The sequence below is a fragment of the Lepisosteus oculatus genome, chromosome 7 (genome assembly GCF_040954835.1).
Source record: "Lepisosteus oculatus isolate fLepOcu1 chromosome 7, fLepOcu1.hap2, whole genome shotgun sequence".
Lineage (NCBI taxonomy): Eukaryota > Metazoa > Chordata > Actinopteri > Semionotiformes > Lepisosteidae > Lepisosteus > Lepisosteus oculatus.
Window position 1 is genome coordinate 1,676,689 of NC_090702.1, and position 17,638 is coordinate 1,694,326.

At 51.5% G+C, this 17,638-nt stretch overlaps 2 protein-coding genes across 3 annotated transcripts; both read right to left on the bottom strand.

Moving 5' to 3' along the window:
- LOC138240726 (transcription factor Spi-B-like) lies at positions 1–6,173 on the bottom strand. The gene is made up of 6 exons (XM_069191932.1): positions 5,943–6,173; positions 5,426–5,507; positions 4,024–4,084; positions 2,675–2,754; positions 2,414–2,582; positions 1–1,531 (listed from the first exon to the last, which is right to left on the bottom strand). Exons 1-6 carry the CDS (start codon positions 5,969–5,971, stop codon positions 1,191–1,193), a joined length of 762 nt encoding a protein of 253 aa, XP_069048033.1. The 5' UTR covers positions 5,972–6,173; the 3' UTR covers positions 1–1,190.
- Positions 6,174–13,003: 6,830 nt separating this feature from the next.
- Positions 13,004–15,280, bottom strand: LOC138240718 (uncharacterized). 2 transcript variants are annotated; one of them, XM_069191913.1, is made up of 2 exons: positions 15,086–15,280; positions 13,004–14,690 (listed from the first exon to the last, which is right to left on the bottom strand). In XM_069191913.1, exon 2 carries the CDS (start codon positions 14,675–14,677, stop codon positions 13,520–13,522), a length of 1,158 nt encoding a protein of 385 aa, XP_069048014.1. In that variant the 5' UTR covers positions 14,678–14,690; positions 15,086–15,280; the 3' UTR covers positions 13,004–13,519. The 2 variants fall into 2 exon arrangements, with proteins under 2 accessions (XP_069048014.1, XP_069048013.1); XM_069191912.1 differs by having other exon boundaries at positions 14,993–15,126.
- Positions 15,281–17,638: the final 2,358 nt, after the last annotated feature.

Below are 17,638 nucleotides of genomic sequence, written 5' to 3' on the forward strand. Positions count from 1 at the left end.
TAGAGAAATATCAGCTTTATTGTAAGCGAAAAGAAACAGTATTAAGTATTAAGCAGTAGAACAGACTTAAAAATGAAAAGATGATTATTATGATATCTTTCTTCTGCCCATAAGGAGTTAAACTACCAGACACCCGAATTACAGATGTGTTCTGGCTGGGAGCTTCCCAAGTCTAATTTCACATCATAACAATGAGCTACAGTATACTTTTTGTCTAGCTTACATACGACGTTTTTACACTCACCAACCTGGCCTCACCTGCGGAACTATATCTGAACTATTCCTGTCATTTAATTCTGCTTGTCGGCTGTTCCCCCAAGCTTCGTCTCAACAACAAAATTGAATATTTTGGCTCCGACGCCTTAATCTACATCATCTAGGCCGTCTAGGTCATCGAGATAAACTAGACCGCCAACATCGAGATAAACTAGACTGTCTACATCATCAAGATAAACTAGACCGCCAACATCGAGATAAACTAGACCGCCAACATCGAGATAAACTAGACCGCCAACATCGAGATAAACTAGAACGTCTACATCATCTAGATAAACTAGACCATCTACATCATCTAGATAAACTAGACCGTCTACATCATCTAGATAAACTAGACCGTCTAGATCTAGGTAAACTAGACCGTCTACATCATCGAGATAAACTAGACCATCTAGATCTAGATAAACTAGACCGCCAACATCGAGATAAACTAGACCGTCTAGATCTAGATAAACTAGACCATCTACATCATTGAGACAAACTAGACTGGCTACATCATCGAGATAAACTAGACCGTCTAGATCTAGATAAACTAGACCGTCTACATCATCTAGCTAAACTAGCCCGTCTACATCATCGAGATAAACTAGACCGTCTAGATCTAGATAAACTAGACCATGTACATCATTGAGACAAACTAGACTGGCTACATCATCGAGATAAACTAGACCGTCTAGATCTAGATAAACTAGACCGTCTACATCATCTAGCTAAACTAGCCCGTCTACATCATCGAGATAAACTAGACCGTCTACATCATCGAGATAAACTAGACTGGCTACATCTACATCATCTCTGCATGAGAGGAGAAAGCTGCAGCCCCAGCAGGGGGCCCTGAGGGACTCCACTTCCCACACTGCTGTGAACAGAGAGACCGCCGCACGAAGGCGAGAGAAAAGCACACGTCTCGCCCCTCAGTGCAGCTCGACGGCCCCCGTCAGCTGGTCCGCGGCGCTCAGGACGGCGGCGCCGAACTGGTAGGCGAGCTTCCGGCGCACCTTCCGGACCTCGCCCGTCTCGCGGTACCCGCGCAAGGCGCGCGCCATCTTCTGGTAGCTCATGAGGCCGCGGTTGCCCTTGTGCCGCCCCCAGCGCTGGGCCAGCGCCTCCTTGTGGAGGGAGGAGAACTGGAACACGCCCCGGGCCCGGTCCAGCCACCACACGCTCTGCGGCATGGCGCCGGACAGGAGCACCTGCAGCAGGAACTGGTACAGGCGGCAGCGCCTCTGGCTGGAGAGGGCGGGGGCCGCAGGGCCTGGGGGGGGGGGGGGGGGGAGACCGCGGCACGTTAATTCAGTCTCTGACACAGTCGCAGTCCGAGTACAGCTGACTCAGTCTTCCTCAGCTGACACACACCCCACTGGAGCCCAGCAGGGGGGAGCCTGGCCAGTACCTGGAGGGGAGACTCCTGGGAAAGCTGAGGCTGCTGCTGGGAGAGGTGTGAGTGGGGCCAGCAGGGGGCGCTCACCCTGCGGTCTGTGTGGGTCCTCATGCCCCAGTATAGTGACGGGGACACTAGACTGTAAACAGGCGCCGTCCTTCAGATGAGACGTCAAACCGAGGTCCTGACTCTCTGTGGTCATTAACAATCCCGGGGTGTCTCTCGACAAGAGTAGGGGTGTTACCCCAGTGTCCTGGCCAAATTCCCCCCCTGGCCTTTACCCCTCATGGCCTCCTAATAACCCCCCTCTCTGAACTGCCTCCATCCCTCTGCTCTCCTCCCCACTGAGAGCTGGTGTGTGTGAGAGGACTGGAGCATCATCCAGGTGGGGCAATGTGTCTGTATTTACACACACACACACACACTGAGAGGCAATGTGTCTGTATTTACACACACACACAGTGAGAGGCAATGTGTCTGTATTTACACACACACACACACACACAGAGTGAGAGACAATGTGTCTGTATTTACACACACACACAGAGTGAGAGGCAATGTGTCTGTATTTACACACACACACACAGTGAGAGACAATGTGTCTGTATTTACTCCCCACGCACACACGCACACACAGTGAGAGGCAATGTGTGTGTCACCCTCCGTCCTCAGTGAGAGAGCTGTGGTTCTCGGTCTCCCCCTCGAGAGAGCGCGAGGAGGGCAGTGGACACCAGGGACCGGCCAATGAGAGCTCACCGTCGCGGACGGGAGGCTGGACGCGTCCGCTGTGCATCCTGTCCTCCGATTCGCTGTCGGAGACGTCCGGGGCGTGGCTGTGGAGGGCCAGCAGCCCCTCCCCCTCGCAGAGGGAGGAGATGAGAGGGTCACTGGGCAGGGCGGGGGCGGAGGGGTACATCTGGGCCACCTGGAAGGGTGTCAACCAGTCAGACCGCAGCGGGAGAGGGAGACGGGGCGAACAGCACCCCTTCCTCCTCTGTCTCTTCCCCGGTCACTCACCTGGGCTGGGGGAGAGGAGTCCAGGAAGCCCAGGTGGACGCTGGAGAGAGGGACCAGCTGGAGAGAGTCGCTCCAGAGACCTGAGGAGGAGAAGAGAGAACAGAAGGAGAACTCGTATGGTCTGGTCACAGATGAGCATCGTGGGGACGTCCCCACATCACCAGCTTGACATGAGACATGAGTGGCGTTTGCTCAGAGGGTGCCTTCACAGAGACGGACAGAGACACACACAGACAGACATCTCACAAGTGAGACAATTCAACCACGCTGCAAGCGAGCGCAGGAGACACCCAGCTCACAGCTCACCCACAGCGAGAGGGTGATGCACACACCAAGGGGTCAGTGCTGTAGGTGTGGTGGATTTAGTTCCTGTGTTTGTAGAGAATTTGCTGGTGAACAGTGGCTGTTGATGGGATAGTGGTATAGCAGAGTGCACAGCGACACATTGCCTCTCACTGTGTGTGTGTGGGGTAAATACAGACACATTGCCTCTCACTGTGTGTGTGGGGTAAATACAGACACATTGCCTCTCACTGTGTGTGTGGGGTAAATACAGACACATTGCCTCTCACTGTGTGTGTGTGTGGGGTAAATACAGACACATTGCCTCTCACTGTGTGTGTGTGTGGGGTAAATACAGACACATTGCCTCTCACTGTGTGTGTGTGGGGTAAATACAGACACATTGCCTCTCACTGTGTGTGTGTGTGGGGTAAATACAGACACATTGCCTCTCACTGTGTGTGTGTGTGTGGGTAAATACAGACACATTGCCTCTCACTGTGTGTGTGTGGGGTAAATACAGACACATTGCCTCTCACTGTGTGTGTGTGGGGTAAATGCAGACACATTGCCTCTCACTGTCTGTGTGTGTGGGGTAAATACAGACACATTGCCTCTCACTGTGTGTGTGTGTGGGGTAAATACAGACACATTGCCTCTCACTGTGTGTGTGTGGGGTAAATACAGACACATTGCCTCTCACTGTGTGTGTGTGGGGTAAATGCAGACACATTGCCTCTCACTGTCTGTGTGTGTGGGGTAAATACAGACACATTGCCTCTCACTGTGTGTGTGTGTGGGGTAAATACAGACACATTGCCTCTCACTGTCTGTGTGTGTGGGGTAAATACAGACACATTGCCTCTCACTGTGTGTGTGTGGGGTAAATGCAGACACATTGCCTCTCTCTGACCCTCTCTCTCTCTAACTCATTTCCTTATGTTACTCAGTGTATGGAAATGCTGCTTTGCATGAGAAAAGCTGACTGCAGACACTGTTTATGAGCCAGGGACTGACACTGGGGAGGAGATTGGGAAAGTGAAGACAGGTGGAGAAGGCTGTCTTACCGATGTCTGTGGTTTCACTGAGCAGTGGGGGGAAAAGTGGACAGGAGACATTTTCTGACACCTGGGGAAAATACAGAGGCACTGTCATTATTAATACACTCTGGTACTCCCATACAGTCACTGACAGAGAGGGGTTCATACACACACACTGACTGGACACTCCAGTACATTAACACTGCACTGAGAGAGAGGGGTTAATACAGACACACTGACTGGACACTCCAGTACATTAACACTGCACTGAGAGAGAGAGGGGTTCATACAGACACACTGACTGGACACTCCAGTACATTAACACTGCACTGAGAGAGAGAGGGGTTCATACAGACACACTGACTGGACACTCCAGTACATTAACACTGCACTGAGAGAGAGAGGGGTTCATACAGACACACTGACTGGACACTCCAGTACATTAACATTGCACTGAGAGAGAGAGGGGTTCATACAGACACACTGACTGGACACTCCAGTACATTAACACTGCACTGAGAGAGAGGGGGGTTAATACAGACACACTGACTGGATACTCCAGTACATGAACACTGCACTGAGAGAGAGAGAGAGAGGGGTTAATACAGACACACTGACTGGACACTCCAGTACATTAACACTGCACTGAGAGAGAGAGGGGTTCATACAGACACACTGACTGGACACTCCAGTACATTAACATTGCACTGAGAGAGAGAGGGGTTCATACAGACACACTGACTGGACACTCCAGTACATTAACACTGCACTGAGAGAGAGAGGGGTTAATACAGACACACTGACTGGACACTCCAGTACATTAACACTGCACTGAGAGAGAGAGGGGTTAATACAGACACACTGACTGGACACTCCAGTACATTAACACTGCACTGAGAGAGAGAGGGGTTAATACAGACACACTGACTGGACACTCCAGTACATTAACACTGCACTGAGAGAGAGGGGTTAATACACACACACTGAGTGGACACTCCAGTACATTAACACTGCACTGAGAGAGAGGGGTTCATACAGACACACTGACTGGACACTCCAGTACATTAACACTGCACTGAGAGAGAGGGGTTCATACAGACACACTGACTGGACACTCCAGTACATGAACACTGCACTGAGAGAGAGAGGGGTTAATACAGACACTCTGACTGGACACTCCAGTACATTAACACTGCACTGAGAGAGAGAGGGGTTCATACAGACACACTGACTGGACACTCCAGTACATTAACACTGCACTGAGAGAGAGAGGGGTTCATACAGACACACTGACTGGACACTCCAGTACATGAACACTGCACTGTGGAGAAACTCAAGCTCTGAGTCAGTTACTTCATGCAAATACAGGAATAATACTTAACACACACACAAACAAAAGCTCTCTTTGAGTATACTGAGGCTGCCCTACCCCTCTCTCCTTCTGCCTGTCTCCCGTCTCTCCCCGATGGCCAGAGTTACTCTCACTCTGAGGCAGAAGATGTGTCTCCAGCCTAAAACAAGGAGGAATGATCAGTTACCACAGGGAGTCGTGGTCAGGCAGGCAGACAGACTCTCGCACGCACTCTCAAAACGCTCAGGAACCGACCAGGCTAACTGTGAAAGATCCGAAGATCTCACTCAGCCTGTTCTTTGGAAAAAAAGCCAGACCATCAAGTTCTACAATGAGTCTGGGCGGCTTGTTCCCCACCCCCACCACCCTCGGTGTAAAGAAGTGCCTGCATGCTGTCCTGACTGCAGGACCGCATCCAGCTGCGTCCTGAGAGGAGCTGGGATACCGGCTTCAACCCACGAGGCTAGGCAAGTTGCTGCACACTCCCACCACCCTCGGTGTAAAGAAGAGGCTCCGGCCCTCTGTTTTAAGTGATCTCCCACAGACAGCAGACAGACACAACCTCCCGCGGTCGTCCTGACGAGGCCAGGCTTACGGTACTCGTGCCAGTGTGCACATCCTCATTGGTCAAGCTGGGGGTGGTCTGTCCTGTCTGCTTCTGCTGCTCTCCTGATGTCCAGACCTGTCCCGTCTCCTCTCGTCTCTGCCGGTCTCCCTGGTGTCTCCCTGGTGTGTATCGTCCCCTCTCTCTCTCTCTGCTCCCTCACCCTGTGCCTCTATTTCTGCAGCAGAGTGTTTCCTTGTGTGTGACGATGCCCTCTCTCTCTCTCTCTCAGTCACTCACTTTCTGCCTTCATTTCCTGGTGATAAATTCTGCCCCCCTCCCCTCCCCCTCTCAAACACACTCTGTCTTTCACGATCTGGTCTCTGCGTGTGCGTTGCTCAACTTCGACCCCGAAAAGCGACACTGCTAATTTGTGGCGTGTTCCGCGCGATGAAGGGACGAACGTGCAGTAGGGGGTCGATATTCGCACAACAAATTGTGACACCCGTTGTGTCGGAGTGGAAAAATGTTTGCATGCACAGGCATTATAATTGCTAATAATTGCTTACACCTATATAGCGCCTGTCTGGACCCTCCACTCCGAGCTCTTCCCAGGTCAGGGGGAATCCCACTACCCCCACCAGTGTGCAGCCCCACCTGGATGATGCTCCAGTCCTCTCACACACACCAGCTCTCAGTGGGGAGGAGAGCAGAGGGATGGAGCCAGTTCAGAGAGGGGGGTTATTAGACCGAATGATCACTTCAGTTTATGAAGACCCCCCTGAAAATACCTGAGTTCACATCTCTACGGGAAGATGGTGTGCCTTCCTGGGCCTTCTCTGAAACGTGTTTCTTTCGGAAACGCCTGAAACCTCACCCCCGAGCTCCGCCGGTCCGCGCCGTGACTCTGAGATGGCGGGGGGGAGGGAATGTCTCAGCTCCCGCCGGCTTCGGCCTCTTTCCGCCTCTGTCCAGGGCAGCACCTGGTGGCCAGGATCCAGGAGGAGGGCGGGGCTGTGGGATTGCGGCTGGCGTTCGTGTGGAACAGGAGCACCGAGAGGCTGAGAGAGACCGTGACCCCTGACCTCATCCTCACCGACCTCAGGGAGTTCGCAGAGAGGTGACACTGGACACAGACAGATCTGGACACCCAGAGAGGACAGGCCCAGTGACCACAGCCCAGACACAGACACTGGACACAGACAGATCTGGACACCCAGAGAGGACAGGCTCAGTGACCACAGCCTGGACACAGACACTGGACACAGACAGATCTGGACACCCAGAGAGGACAGGCTCAGTGACCACAGCCCAGACACAGACACTGGACACAGGTAGACCTGACTGTTGAGAAAGGACAGACTCAGAGACCACAGCCTGGCCATACATACTGGACACAGACACCTGGCTGTCCAGAGGGGACAGGCTCAGTGACTACAGCCTGGACACATACACTGGACACAGACACCTGGCTGTCCAGAGAGGACCGGCTCAGTGACCACAGCCCAGACACAGACACTGGAACAGGTAGACCTGACTGTTGAGAAAGGACAGACTCAGAGACCACAGCCTGGCCATACATACTGGACACAGACACCTGGCTGTCCAGAGAGGACAGGCTCAGTGACTACAGCCTGGACACAGACACTGGACACAGACACCTGGCTGTCCAGAGTTACACATTAAAGTAAATGAAACTGTCAGGATTTGAATGTGAGAGAGAAAAGGAGACGAGTGACCCATTGTGTGTTTCAGGGGCGCTGATATAATAGTGGAGGTGTGTCACCCTGATATTGTGCGAGAGCATGGTGCTCACTTCCTGTCCCACTCGGACTTCATGGTAAAGCATCTGTGAACCTACACGCTTGGCTCTCTGTCTCTCTTGGCCTCTGCACAAATAATCAATATTTTTTTATTGTCTCTGTAAGGCCATCAGCGTAATGAGCCTCTCTCTCTCAGTGCAGTGTTAATGTACTGGAGTGTCCAGTCAGTGTGTCTGTATTAACCCCTCTCTCTCTCAGTGCAGTGTTCATGTACTGGAGTGTCCAGTCAGTGTGTCTGTATTAACCCCTCTCTCTCTCAGTGCAGTGTTAATGTACTGGAGTGTCCAGTCAGTGTGTCTGTATGAACCCCTCTCTCTCTCAGTGCAGTGTTAATGTACTGGAGTGTCCAGTCAGTGTGTCTGTATGAACCCCTCTCTCTCTCAGTGCAGTGTTAATGTACTGGAGTGTCCAGTCAGTGTGTCTGTATGAACCCCTCTCTCTCTCTCAGTGCAGTGTTCATGTACTGGAGTGTCCAGTCAGTGTGTGTGTATGAACCCCTCTCTCTCAGTGCAGTGTTAATGTACTGGAGTGTCCAGTCAGTGTGTCTGTATGAACCCCTCTCTCTCTCAGTGCAGTGTTAATGTACTGGAGTGTCCAGTCAGTGTGTCTGTATGAACCCCTCTCTCTCTCAGTGCAGTGTTAATGTACTGGAGTGTCCAGTCAGTGTGTCTGTATGAACCCCTCTCTCTCTCAGTGCAGTGTTCATGTACTGGAGTGTCTCCTGTGTCCTCAGTCCTGAGTGGGGCTGTCAGTGTGTGTCTGGAGGCTGTGCTGTGGGTGAGAGGGCGATGCTGTGACTCAGAGGTGCGAGTGTTGTGGGCAGCGCTGTTGTCAGGGGTGGCTAGGTGCTACCCTCATACTTCCTTTGCCGGGCGGCGGCTCTGTCAGGCCTGAGGCGCTGTGGGGGGGGCCCTTCGTCTCAGGGTGCAGATCTCGTGGGTCCTCGCCCACCCCGCAGGGAACCCGGGGGCTTTCGGGGGGGTGCAGCCCATCAGGATGAAGGAGTGACAAGTGGGGTCGGAGGGCAGCCAGAGACGTCTGCAGAAAGGGGTCACATTTTCTGACGCCTCATTCTGACATGTGGCCACTTATCAGCAAGGAGGACTGACAGGAAAAAGAGGTGAAAAACGTTGAGACATCGGCAGCGCTGAGCTGTCGGACCCTTTCACTGCCAAAGGGCAGAATCCCAGGGCTCACCTGTCTGGAGAGAAGCCAGGCTATCGGCTTCAACAACCTGACTGGGCTGCTTGTTCCCCACCCCCACCACCCTCTGTGTACAGTAGAGTAGCAGTAGCAGCAGCAGCAGCAGTAGCTGTAACAGTAACAGTAACAGTAACAGTAGCAGTAGCAGTAGCAGTAGCAGTAGCAGCAGCAGCAGTAACAGTAGCAGTGACAGCAGCAGTAGCAGTAGCAGTAGCAGCAGCAGCAGTAACAGTAGCAGTAGCAGTAGCAGTAGCAGTAGCAGTAGCAGCAGCAGCAGTAACAGTAGCAGTAGCAGTAGCAGTAGCAGTAGCAGTAGCTGTAGCTGTAGCAGTAACAGTAACAGTAACAGTAGCAGCAGCAGCAGCAGCAGTAACAGTAACTAGCAGCAGCAGTAGCAGCAGCAGTAGCAGTGACAGCAGCAGTAACAGTAGCAGTAGCAGCAGCAGTAACAGTAGCTGTAACAGTAGCAGCAGTAGCAGTAGCTGTAGCAGTAGCAGTGACAGCAGCAGTAACAGTAGCAGCAGCAGCAGTAACAGTAGCAGTAGCAGTAGCTGTAGCAGTAGCAGTGACAGCAGCAGCAGTAACAGTAGCAGTAGCAGCAGCAGCAGTAACAGTAGCAGTAGCTGTAGCAGTAGCAGTGACAGCAGCAGCAGTAGCAGCAGCAGTAGCAGTAGCAGTACCAGCAGTAGCAGTAGCAGTAGCAGTAGCAGTAGCAGCAGCAGCAGTAGCAGTAGCTGTAACAGTAGCAGCAGTAGCAGTAGCTGTAGCAGTAGCAGTAGCAGTGACAGCAGTAGCAGTAGCAGTAGCAGTAGCAGCAGCAGCAGCAGCAGTAGCAGTAGCAGCAGTAGCAGTAGCAGTAGCAGCAGTAGCAGTAGCAGTGACAGCAGCAGCAGTAGCAGTAGCAGTAGCAGCAGCAGCAGCAGCAGTAGCAGTAGCTGTAACAGTAGCAGCAGTAGCAGTAGCAGTAGCAGTAGCAGTAGCAGTAGCAGCAGCAGCAGTAGCAGTAGCAGTAGCAGTAGCAGTAGCAGCAGCAGCAGTAGCAGTAGCAGTAGCAGCAGCAGTAGCTGTAACAGTAGCAGTAGCAGTTGAAGCAGCAGCAGCAGCAGTAGCAGTAGCAGCAGCGGGAATGTGTCCCGTTCAATGTTTTCAACAAGAGGAGTGTGGCGAGATTCTTCTGTTGTCAAAGGCAATGCAGCTCCGCCTGGGACAATATTATGACTTTTGTAAACGCAAGATATTAATATACAGTAGTAGGCAATCTTGTTCACACATTAACTACTGCGGTACATGCAATACTGTCTCGTATAAACACTTTGTTTCCGTTTAAACGCAATACTACCTTGTATTAATGCGATAGTTTTCTCCTTTTAAAGCAATACTATCTTGTATTAGTGCAATAATTGTCTCCTTTAAAAGCAAGACTATCGGTAACTTTCTCGTTTAAACGCAATGCTCTCTCTTGCACGCGCAATAAATACGTTTCCTTACTCATCGACCTCTCCGTGTACCTGTGCTCAGGCTTAGAGCCCGCTTCCGGGCGGAACGCGTCCACCTGCGACCACAAGGAACGTCTCAGTGCTATCCTCTACGTTTCGGCACCCCTAAAAGTGCTCGCTTCTCAGCGCACCCCTTTCCGGCGTTTCCAAGGGCAGGACCGACTCCGCGCGGCGCCGGACGCCCGCCCCCGCGGTGAAAGTGCTCCCCCTGGTGGTGAGGCTCCGCACACGTCCTGCACTTTCTCCAGCTCCACGGCGCTGTTCAACCCGTTTCTTGTAGCTTCTGTAGACCCCTTCCTTCACCAATTATTAATAATAATAATAATAATAATAATTCTTACACTTATATAGCGGTTTTCTGGGCACTCCACTCAAAGCGCTTTACAGGTAATGGGGATCCCCTCCACCACCACCAGTGTGCAGCCCCACCTGGATGATGCGACGGCAGCCATAGTGCGCCAGAACGCTCCCCACACACCAGCTCTCAGTGGGGAGGAGAGCAGAGTAATTAAGTAATTAAGGGGGGGATTGTTTATAGGGGGGGATTGTTAGGAGGCCATGATTGATAAAGGCCAATGGGAAATTTGGCCAGGACACTGGGGTAACACCCCTACTCTTGTCGAGAGACACCCTGGGATTGTTAATGACCACAGAGAGTCAGGACCTCGGTTTGACGTCTCATCTGAAGGACGGCGCCTGTTTACAGTCTAGTGTCCCCGTCACTATACTGGGGCATGAGGACCCACACAGACCGCAGGGTGAGCGCCCCCTGCTGGCCCCCACTCACACCTCTCCCAGCAGCAGCCTCAGCTTTCCCAGGAGTCTCCCCTCCAGGTACTGGCCAGGCTCCCCCCTGCTGGGCTCCAGTGGATTACCAGTTGTGAGTTGTAGGGTGATGTGGCTGCTGATATGAATTAACTCCATTAATCAGCTGGAGTTCCGTAAGACGCCACCGCCTTTTATCAGTGAATAACCTTTTAGATGTTTCAAAGCGATTCATTTAATCTAGAGCAATGGAAGCCCATTTCCGCCAAGGAGTAAAATAAAAAAAACGCCCTATGGTATCTCAGGCTTGCGACTTAAAAACTCCGCATTCCGACTTCTTATCTCACATTTGCGACTTCGAAATAGCCCACATTTCACTGTCTGTCCTTGTGTTACTGTAACGGATTCGGGTTCTAGGGCTGGTGCCCTCGCCGCCCCCACCCTAGTTCGTGCCTCCCTGCAATGGGCTCGAACCCGGGTCCTGCCAGGTGAGCTAAAGAAGACCCTCTTTGTGAAGTGAAAAAGGACATACGATGGAAATATGTAAAAAGTATCCGTTTCAGCTTATTTAATTGTGAATTCCTCTGGATGTGAAGTGTCTATGTCTGTACCTTATTTCATATTCTGTCTCCGTTTTTGAATTTCTGGTGTTTAGATACAAACTTTTTTAAAAAGCCCACTGTGCACTATGCCATCCTGGTACTGTGGAAGCCTCACTGGCCGAAATGGGATTGTATAAAAACCAGTGTCATTAATGTGATTTTTTATCGGGGCGCTGTACAAGACGAGTCTTCAGGCCCTACAGATCCCATGATCCTGTACGATTCTTGAATGCAGTGTGACGGAACGGCTCACACACAGGTTGTACGATCTGGTTGCAGTGTGGTGATGGCACCGCCCCCTCCCCTGTGCGTCACAGGGAGCTAAAGAAAGTGTTCTTTAGCTCGGCTGGCAGGACCCGGGTTCGAGCCCATTGCAGGGAGGCACGAAGTAGGATGGGGGCGGCGAGGGCACCAGCCCTAGAACCCCAATCCGTCATAATAACAAAAGGACAGACAATGAAACGTGGGCTATTTCGAAGTCGCAAATGTGAGATAAAAAGTCGCAGTTCTGAGATACTAAGTCGCAATGCTGGGATATAAAGTCGCAATTCCGAGATACCATAGCGCGTTTTTATTTTTTACTCCCTGGCGGAAACGGGCTTCCATACGGAGCTAAACTACTGGCTCTGGATCCCAAATCTACTGCCAGTCTGAGAGCTTTGATCTCAGCAGTCAAGACCTCCCTCACCTTGGTTTTTACTGCTCTCGTGTGGTGCGGTGTCTAAGCTGATCGCCTGCATTAAACTCCAATTAAGACCTGCTCTCCGTTCCTGCAGGACAATGAAGTCGTGTTTCAGTGTGGACTGTTTCCCGTCTTGAAGAAAGGCCTTTGACGAATTCGCCTCTTCGAAGACGGTTCACCGAAGGTATGAATGTTTATGTGCCCAGTAAAATCAACGACGTGTCCACAGCCAAACACAATTCAGAAGCTCCAGCTGATACTTTGCCAGTTAAACCCGGGGTTTCAGTCGAATGGAGCTGTGGGCTGACACCAGACCCAGCATCCGGGTTGAAGTGCTGATGCTCCTCAGCTTTTATTGGTCACCCTGAAGGCCACACCTGCGTTAGCAAAGCCCCGTGTCCAATCAGATCGCTGCATTTCAAATCTCCCCCTTTCCCTGCCCCTCTATACAATTTCCAGATACAGTGTCTCGCATGAGGAATGTGTCTTTTCGCAGACCCCAGCCTGCTCTCCAGGAGACACACAGACACAGACACACAGATAGGGAGAGAGCCTTTAAAATGTTTATTTATGATCATGCAAAGAGAACTGGCTCGTTCGGACAGAAAACATTTTAAAGACAAAATGAGTCACCTCCTGTCCTGACTGGAGGAGCTCACCCAGCTGTGTCTGGAGAGAAGCCAGGGTATCGGCTTCAACCACAGGGCTGGGCAGCTTGTTCCACACCCCCACCACCCTCTGTGTACAGAAGCCCCTCCTGTCCTGACTGGAGGAACTCACCCAGCTGGGTCTGGAGAGAAGCCAGGGTATCGGCTTAAACCACAGGGCTGGGCAGCTTGTTCCCCACCCCCACCCCCCTCTGTGTACAGAAGAGCCTCCTGTCCTGACTGGAGGAGCTCACCCAGCTGTGTCTGGAGAGAAGCCGGGGTATCGGCTTCAACAACCTGCCAACCTCACGACCGCGAGTCTTTAAACCTGTATGATTTCAAGAGTCCAAAGAGGCTGCAGTAAATCAGAAGAGGGGTAGAGGATCGATCTTCGATGGCCGCATCGCGTCTTAATCACAGTGCGCCTGTCTCATGCCCAAGACAGCCCCTCCGCCGAGCACACACCCCGCGACCTTGCAAGCGCGCACCCTTTCGGGAATGACGGCGCCATCGATCAAGTCGGTGGGGACCGCGCCCATGGCTTCGCAGTATCGGACGCAGTTGTCGCACCTGGCCACCGCCACGGGCCTGTTCAGGACCTTGTCCATCCTCACGGACACGGCCCGCGTCCGGCCCGCCGGGACGCCGGGGTTTTCGTCGTAGAGCTGCTGGTAGGCGTGGTGCTCCGCGCACGCCTGGGGACTCCTGCCCAGGGGCTGCTGGGCGTCGGGCACCCTCCTCTGGAGCTGCGTCGGGCGGGTCAGGCGTGCCTGATCCGGCGCCACCACCTTGCGGACCTGTCTGTTGTGGCCAACGTACGTCTCCCCGGTCTGGGCGTCGGTGACCTGCGTCATCACGTGCGGCTTCCTGCCCAGGTCCCGGCTCCGATGGATCTCGTTCATCTTTTCCGAGAGGTCGGTCACTTCCCTCGCGGCCTGCCTCCCGATCTTGTTTCCCAGCCTGCCTTTCTCGATCTTGTACTCGATCTTTCTCCCTAACCCCTCGCCGGCCGCATACCCCCCCACGGCGTCCAGGGCGACCCCCCCCACCAGGTCCACGTAGGCCCCCCCATCTTTCGGATTGTCCACGATGCGACCGATGTTTCCCACCAGACCGTAGGGCTTGAACTCGTCGTGTACAGCGCTGTCGACGACGGTGATGATATCGTCCATCAACGTTCCTGCTGCTGCCCCTGCTAGTGCCGCCCCAGCGGGGCCCGCTACCAGGAAACCCCCCACCCCCCCCGCCACCACTGCAGAAGAGTGGGAGGCTGCCTTCATGGCGCTGTCGCCCCCTTCCTGGTCTCCACAGGCGTAGTGAATCGCTCCCTTAACGTGACCCACGACCGGCACAGAGTCGGCCATGCTGCTGACCCCCATCGCAAACTGGAGCTGAGTTTCTCTGGCTCCTTCTAAATCCCCAGAGAGGGCCTGGACGACCGATGTTCCCTGGGAGACCACCGGACACAGCTTCAGGAAATTCTCCTGCGTCTTCCGAGCCCCTTCGCTGTCTCCTGAAGCCCACTGGACAACGGATTTAACCTGCGACAGGAGAGGGATCGCATCCATCTTCAGGGGCAGCCTGCAACACAGAACATTATCACTGCACTGAGAGAGAGAGGGGTTAATACACACTGACACTGAGAGAGAGCGGGGTTAATACAGACATACTGACTGGACACTCCAGTACATTAACACTGCACTGAGAGAGAGAGGGGTTCATACAGACACACTGACTGGACACTCCAGTACATTAACACTGCACTGAGAGAGAGAGGGGTTCATACAGACACACTGACTGGACACTCCAGTACATTAACACTGCACTGAGAGAGAGGCATCATCAGACTTCCCCAGTTAAAACTGAATACCCTGACTTCATACCCAGTGGCTTCGAGCGGGTGTCGGTGTCTCGTCGTCTCGTCAGTACCGGGGAGAGAGAGAGGCGGCGGTGCGTGTCGGGTGCTTCCTGCTTACCGGTTGTGAATGAAGACCCGTCTGTGTGGAAGAACCAGGCGTCTCTGAACTGGATCCGGGCAGCTGTGGCCTGATCAGCTGCTCATTCCAAAACGGAAAGTAAGCAGACACCTCCCCCAGGGGGCGAGTTTAACCCTTCACTAGTAAACTCTTCAGCACTGAACTCTGTACTGTCCCTCTCTTCAATATTAAACCCTTCACTAGTAAACTCTTCAGCACTGAACTCTGTACTGTCCCTCTCTTCAATATTAAACCCTTCACTAGTAAACTCTTCAGCACTAAACTCTGTACTGTCCCTCTCTTCAATATTAAACCCTTCACTAGTAAACTCTTCAGCACTAAACTCTGTACTGTCCCTCTCTTCAATATTAAACCCTTCACTAGTAAACTCTTCAGCACTAAACTCTGTACTGTCCCTCTCTTCAATATTAAACCCTTCACTAGTAAACTCTTCAGCACTAAACTCTGTACTGTCCCTCTCTTCAATATTAAACCCTTCACTAGTAAACTCTTCAGCACTGAACTCTGTACTGTCCCTCTCTTCAATATTAAACCCTTCACTAGTAAACTCTTCAGCACTGAACTCTGTACTGTCCCTCTCTTCAATATTAAACCCTTCACTAGTAAACTCTTCAGCACTAAACTCTGTACTGTCCCTCTCTTCAATATTAAACCCTTCACTAGTAAACTCTTCAGCACTAAACTCTGTACTGTCCCTCTCTTCAATATTAAACCCTTCACTAGTAAACTCTTCAGCACTAAACTCTGTACTGTCCCTCTCTTCAATATTAAACCCTTCACTAGTAAACTCTTCAGCACTGAACTCTGTACTGTCCCTCTCTTCAATATTAAACCCTTCACTAGTAAACTCTTCAGCACTAAACTCTGTACTGTCCCTCTCTTCAATATTAAACCCTTCACTAGTAAACTCTTCAGCACTAAACTCTGTACTGTCCCTCTCTTCAATATTAAACCCTTCACTAGTAAACTCTTCAGCACTGAACTCTGTACTGTCCCTCTCTTCAATATTAAACCCTTCACTAGTAAACTCTTCAGCACTAAACTCTGTACTGTCCCTCTCTTCAATATTAAACCCTTCACTAGTAAACTCTTCAGCACTAAACTCTGTACTGTCCCTCTCTTCAATATTAAACCCTTCACTAGTAAACTCTTCAGCACTAAACCCTGTACTGTCCCTCTCTTCAATATTAAACCCTTCACTAGTAAACTCTTCAGCACTAAACTCTGTACTGTCCCTCTCTTCAATATTAAACCCTTCACTAGTAAACTCCTCAGCACTGAACTCTGTACTGTCCCTCTCTTCAATATTAAACCCTTCACTAGTAAACTCTTCAGCACTAAACTCTGTACTGTCCCTCTCTTCAATATTAAACCCTTCACTAGTAAACTCTTCACATTTCTTTATGTTGAAAACATTTTAACTTTGTGTTTACTGCGTCTTTAAGTGAGAGCGCAGGGCGGGTCTACATGGAAATCAAGCTCACTGTTCTTATCTGTCTTGAAAATATCCTCTCTGAGCAGCAGAGGCCTAGTTTCAGGGAAATAGAAAGTGAAGTAAACAGCTGGCACAGTGCCAACGGGGGAGTTTCCAGGCTGTAGGGGCACAAGCATAAACCACTGCAGAAATGCAATGACAGAGGATGACCACAGCTGAACTGGAGAGGGAGGAACGATTTCAGACAGCAGCAGGGTGTCACTGGTGTAGTGAAGGAGTCCCGGCGCAGTCCAGTGAAGGAGACACACACAGGGTGTTCTTCTCAGAGTCCAGAATCACATCAGTGTTACAGAGGGGTTTATAATCCCAGTCCAGGGACTAGTTAACTCTTCAGCACTAAACTCTGTACTGTCCCTCTCTTCAATATTAAACCCTTCACTAGTAAACTCTTCAGCACTAAACACACACCCCAAGAGAGGCTTACACTATGTCGTCCTCTAAATCGAAATTTAAATGGGTTCGAGCCCATGCAGGGAGGCACGAAGTAGGGTGGGGGCGGCGAGGGCACCAGCCCTAGAACCCCAATCCGTTACAGTAACACAAGGACAGACAATGAAATGTGGGCTATTTCCAAGTCGCAATTCTGAGATACTAAAGTCGCAATGCTGAGATATAAAGTCGGAATTCCGAGATACCATAGCTCGTTTTTTTTTTTACTCTCTGGCGGAAACGGGCTTCCATACGGAGCTAATCTACTGGCTCTGGATCCCAAATCTACTGCCAGTCTGAGAGCTTTGATCTCAGCAGTCAAGACCTCCCTCACCTTGGTTTTTACTGCTCTCGTGTGGTGCGGTGTCTAAGCTGATCGCCTGCATTAAACTCCAATTAAGACCTGCTCTCCGTTCCTGCAGGACAATGAAGTCGTGTTTCAGTGTGGACTGTTTCCCGTCTTGAAGAAAGGCCTTTGACGAATTCACCTCTTCGAAGACGGTTCACCGAAGGTATGAATGTTTATGTGCCCAGTAAAATCAACGACGTGTCCACAGCCAAACAAAATTCAGAAGCTCCAGCTGATACTTTGCCAGTTAAACCCGGGG

Excerpts from the sequence above, each read along its gene's own strand:
- LOC138240726 (XM_069191932.1), bottom strand. The coding sequence starts at position 5,971 with ATGAGGATGTGCACACTGGCACGAGTACC. Across the intron at positions 5,508-5,942 it reads TGCACACTGGCACGAGTACC|GCTGGAGACACATCTTCTGC; the intron begins GTAAGCCTGGCC and ends TCCTTGTTTTAG. Across the intron at positions 4,085-5,425 it reads ACAGGCAGAAGGAGAGAGGG|GTGTCAGAAAATGTCTCCTG; the intron begins GTAGGGCAGCCT and ends TATTTTCCCCAG.
- LOC138240718 (XM_069191913.1), bottom strand. The coding sequence starts at position 14,677 with ATGGATGCGATCCCTCTCCTGTCGCAGGTTAAATCCGTTGTCCAGTGG.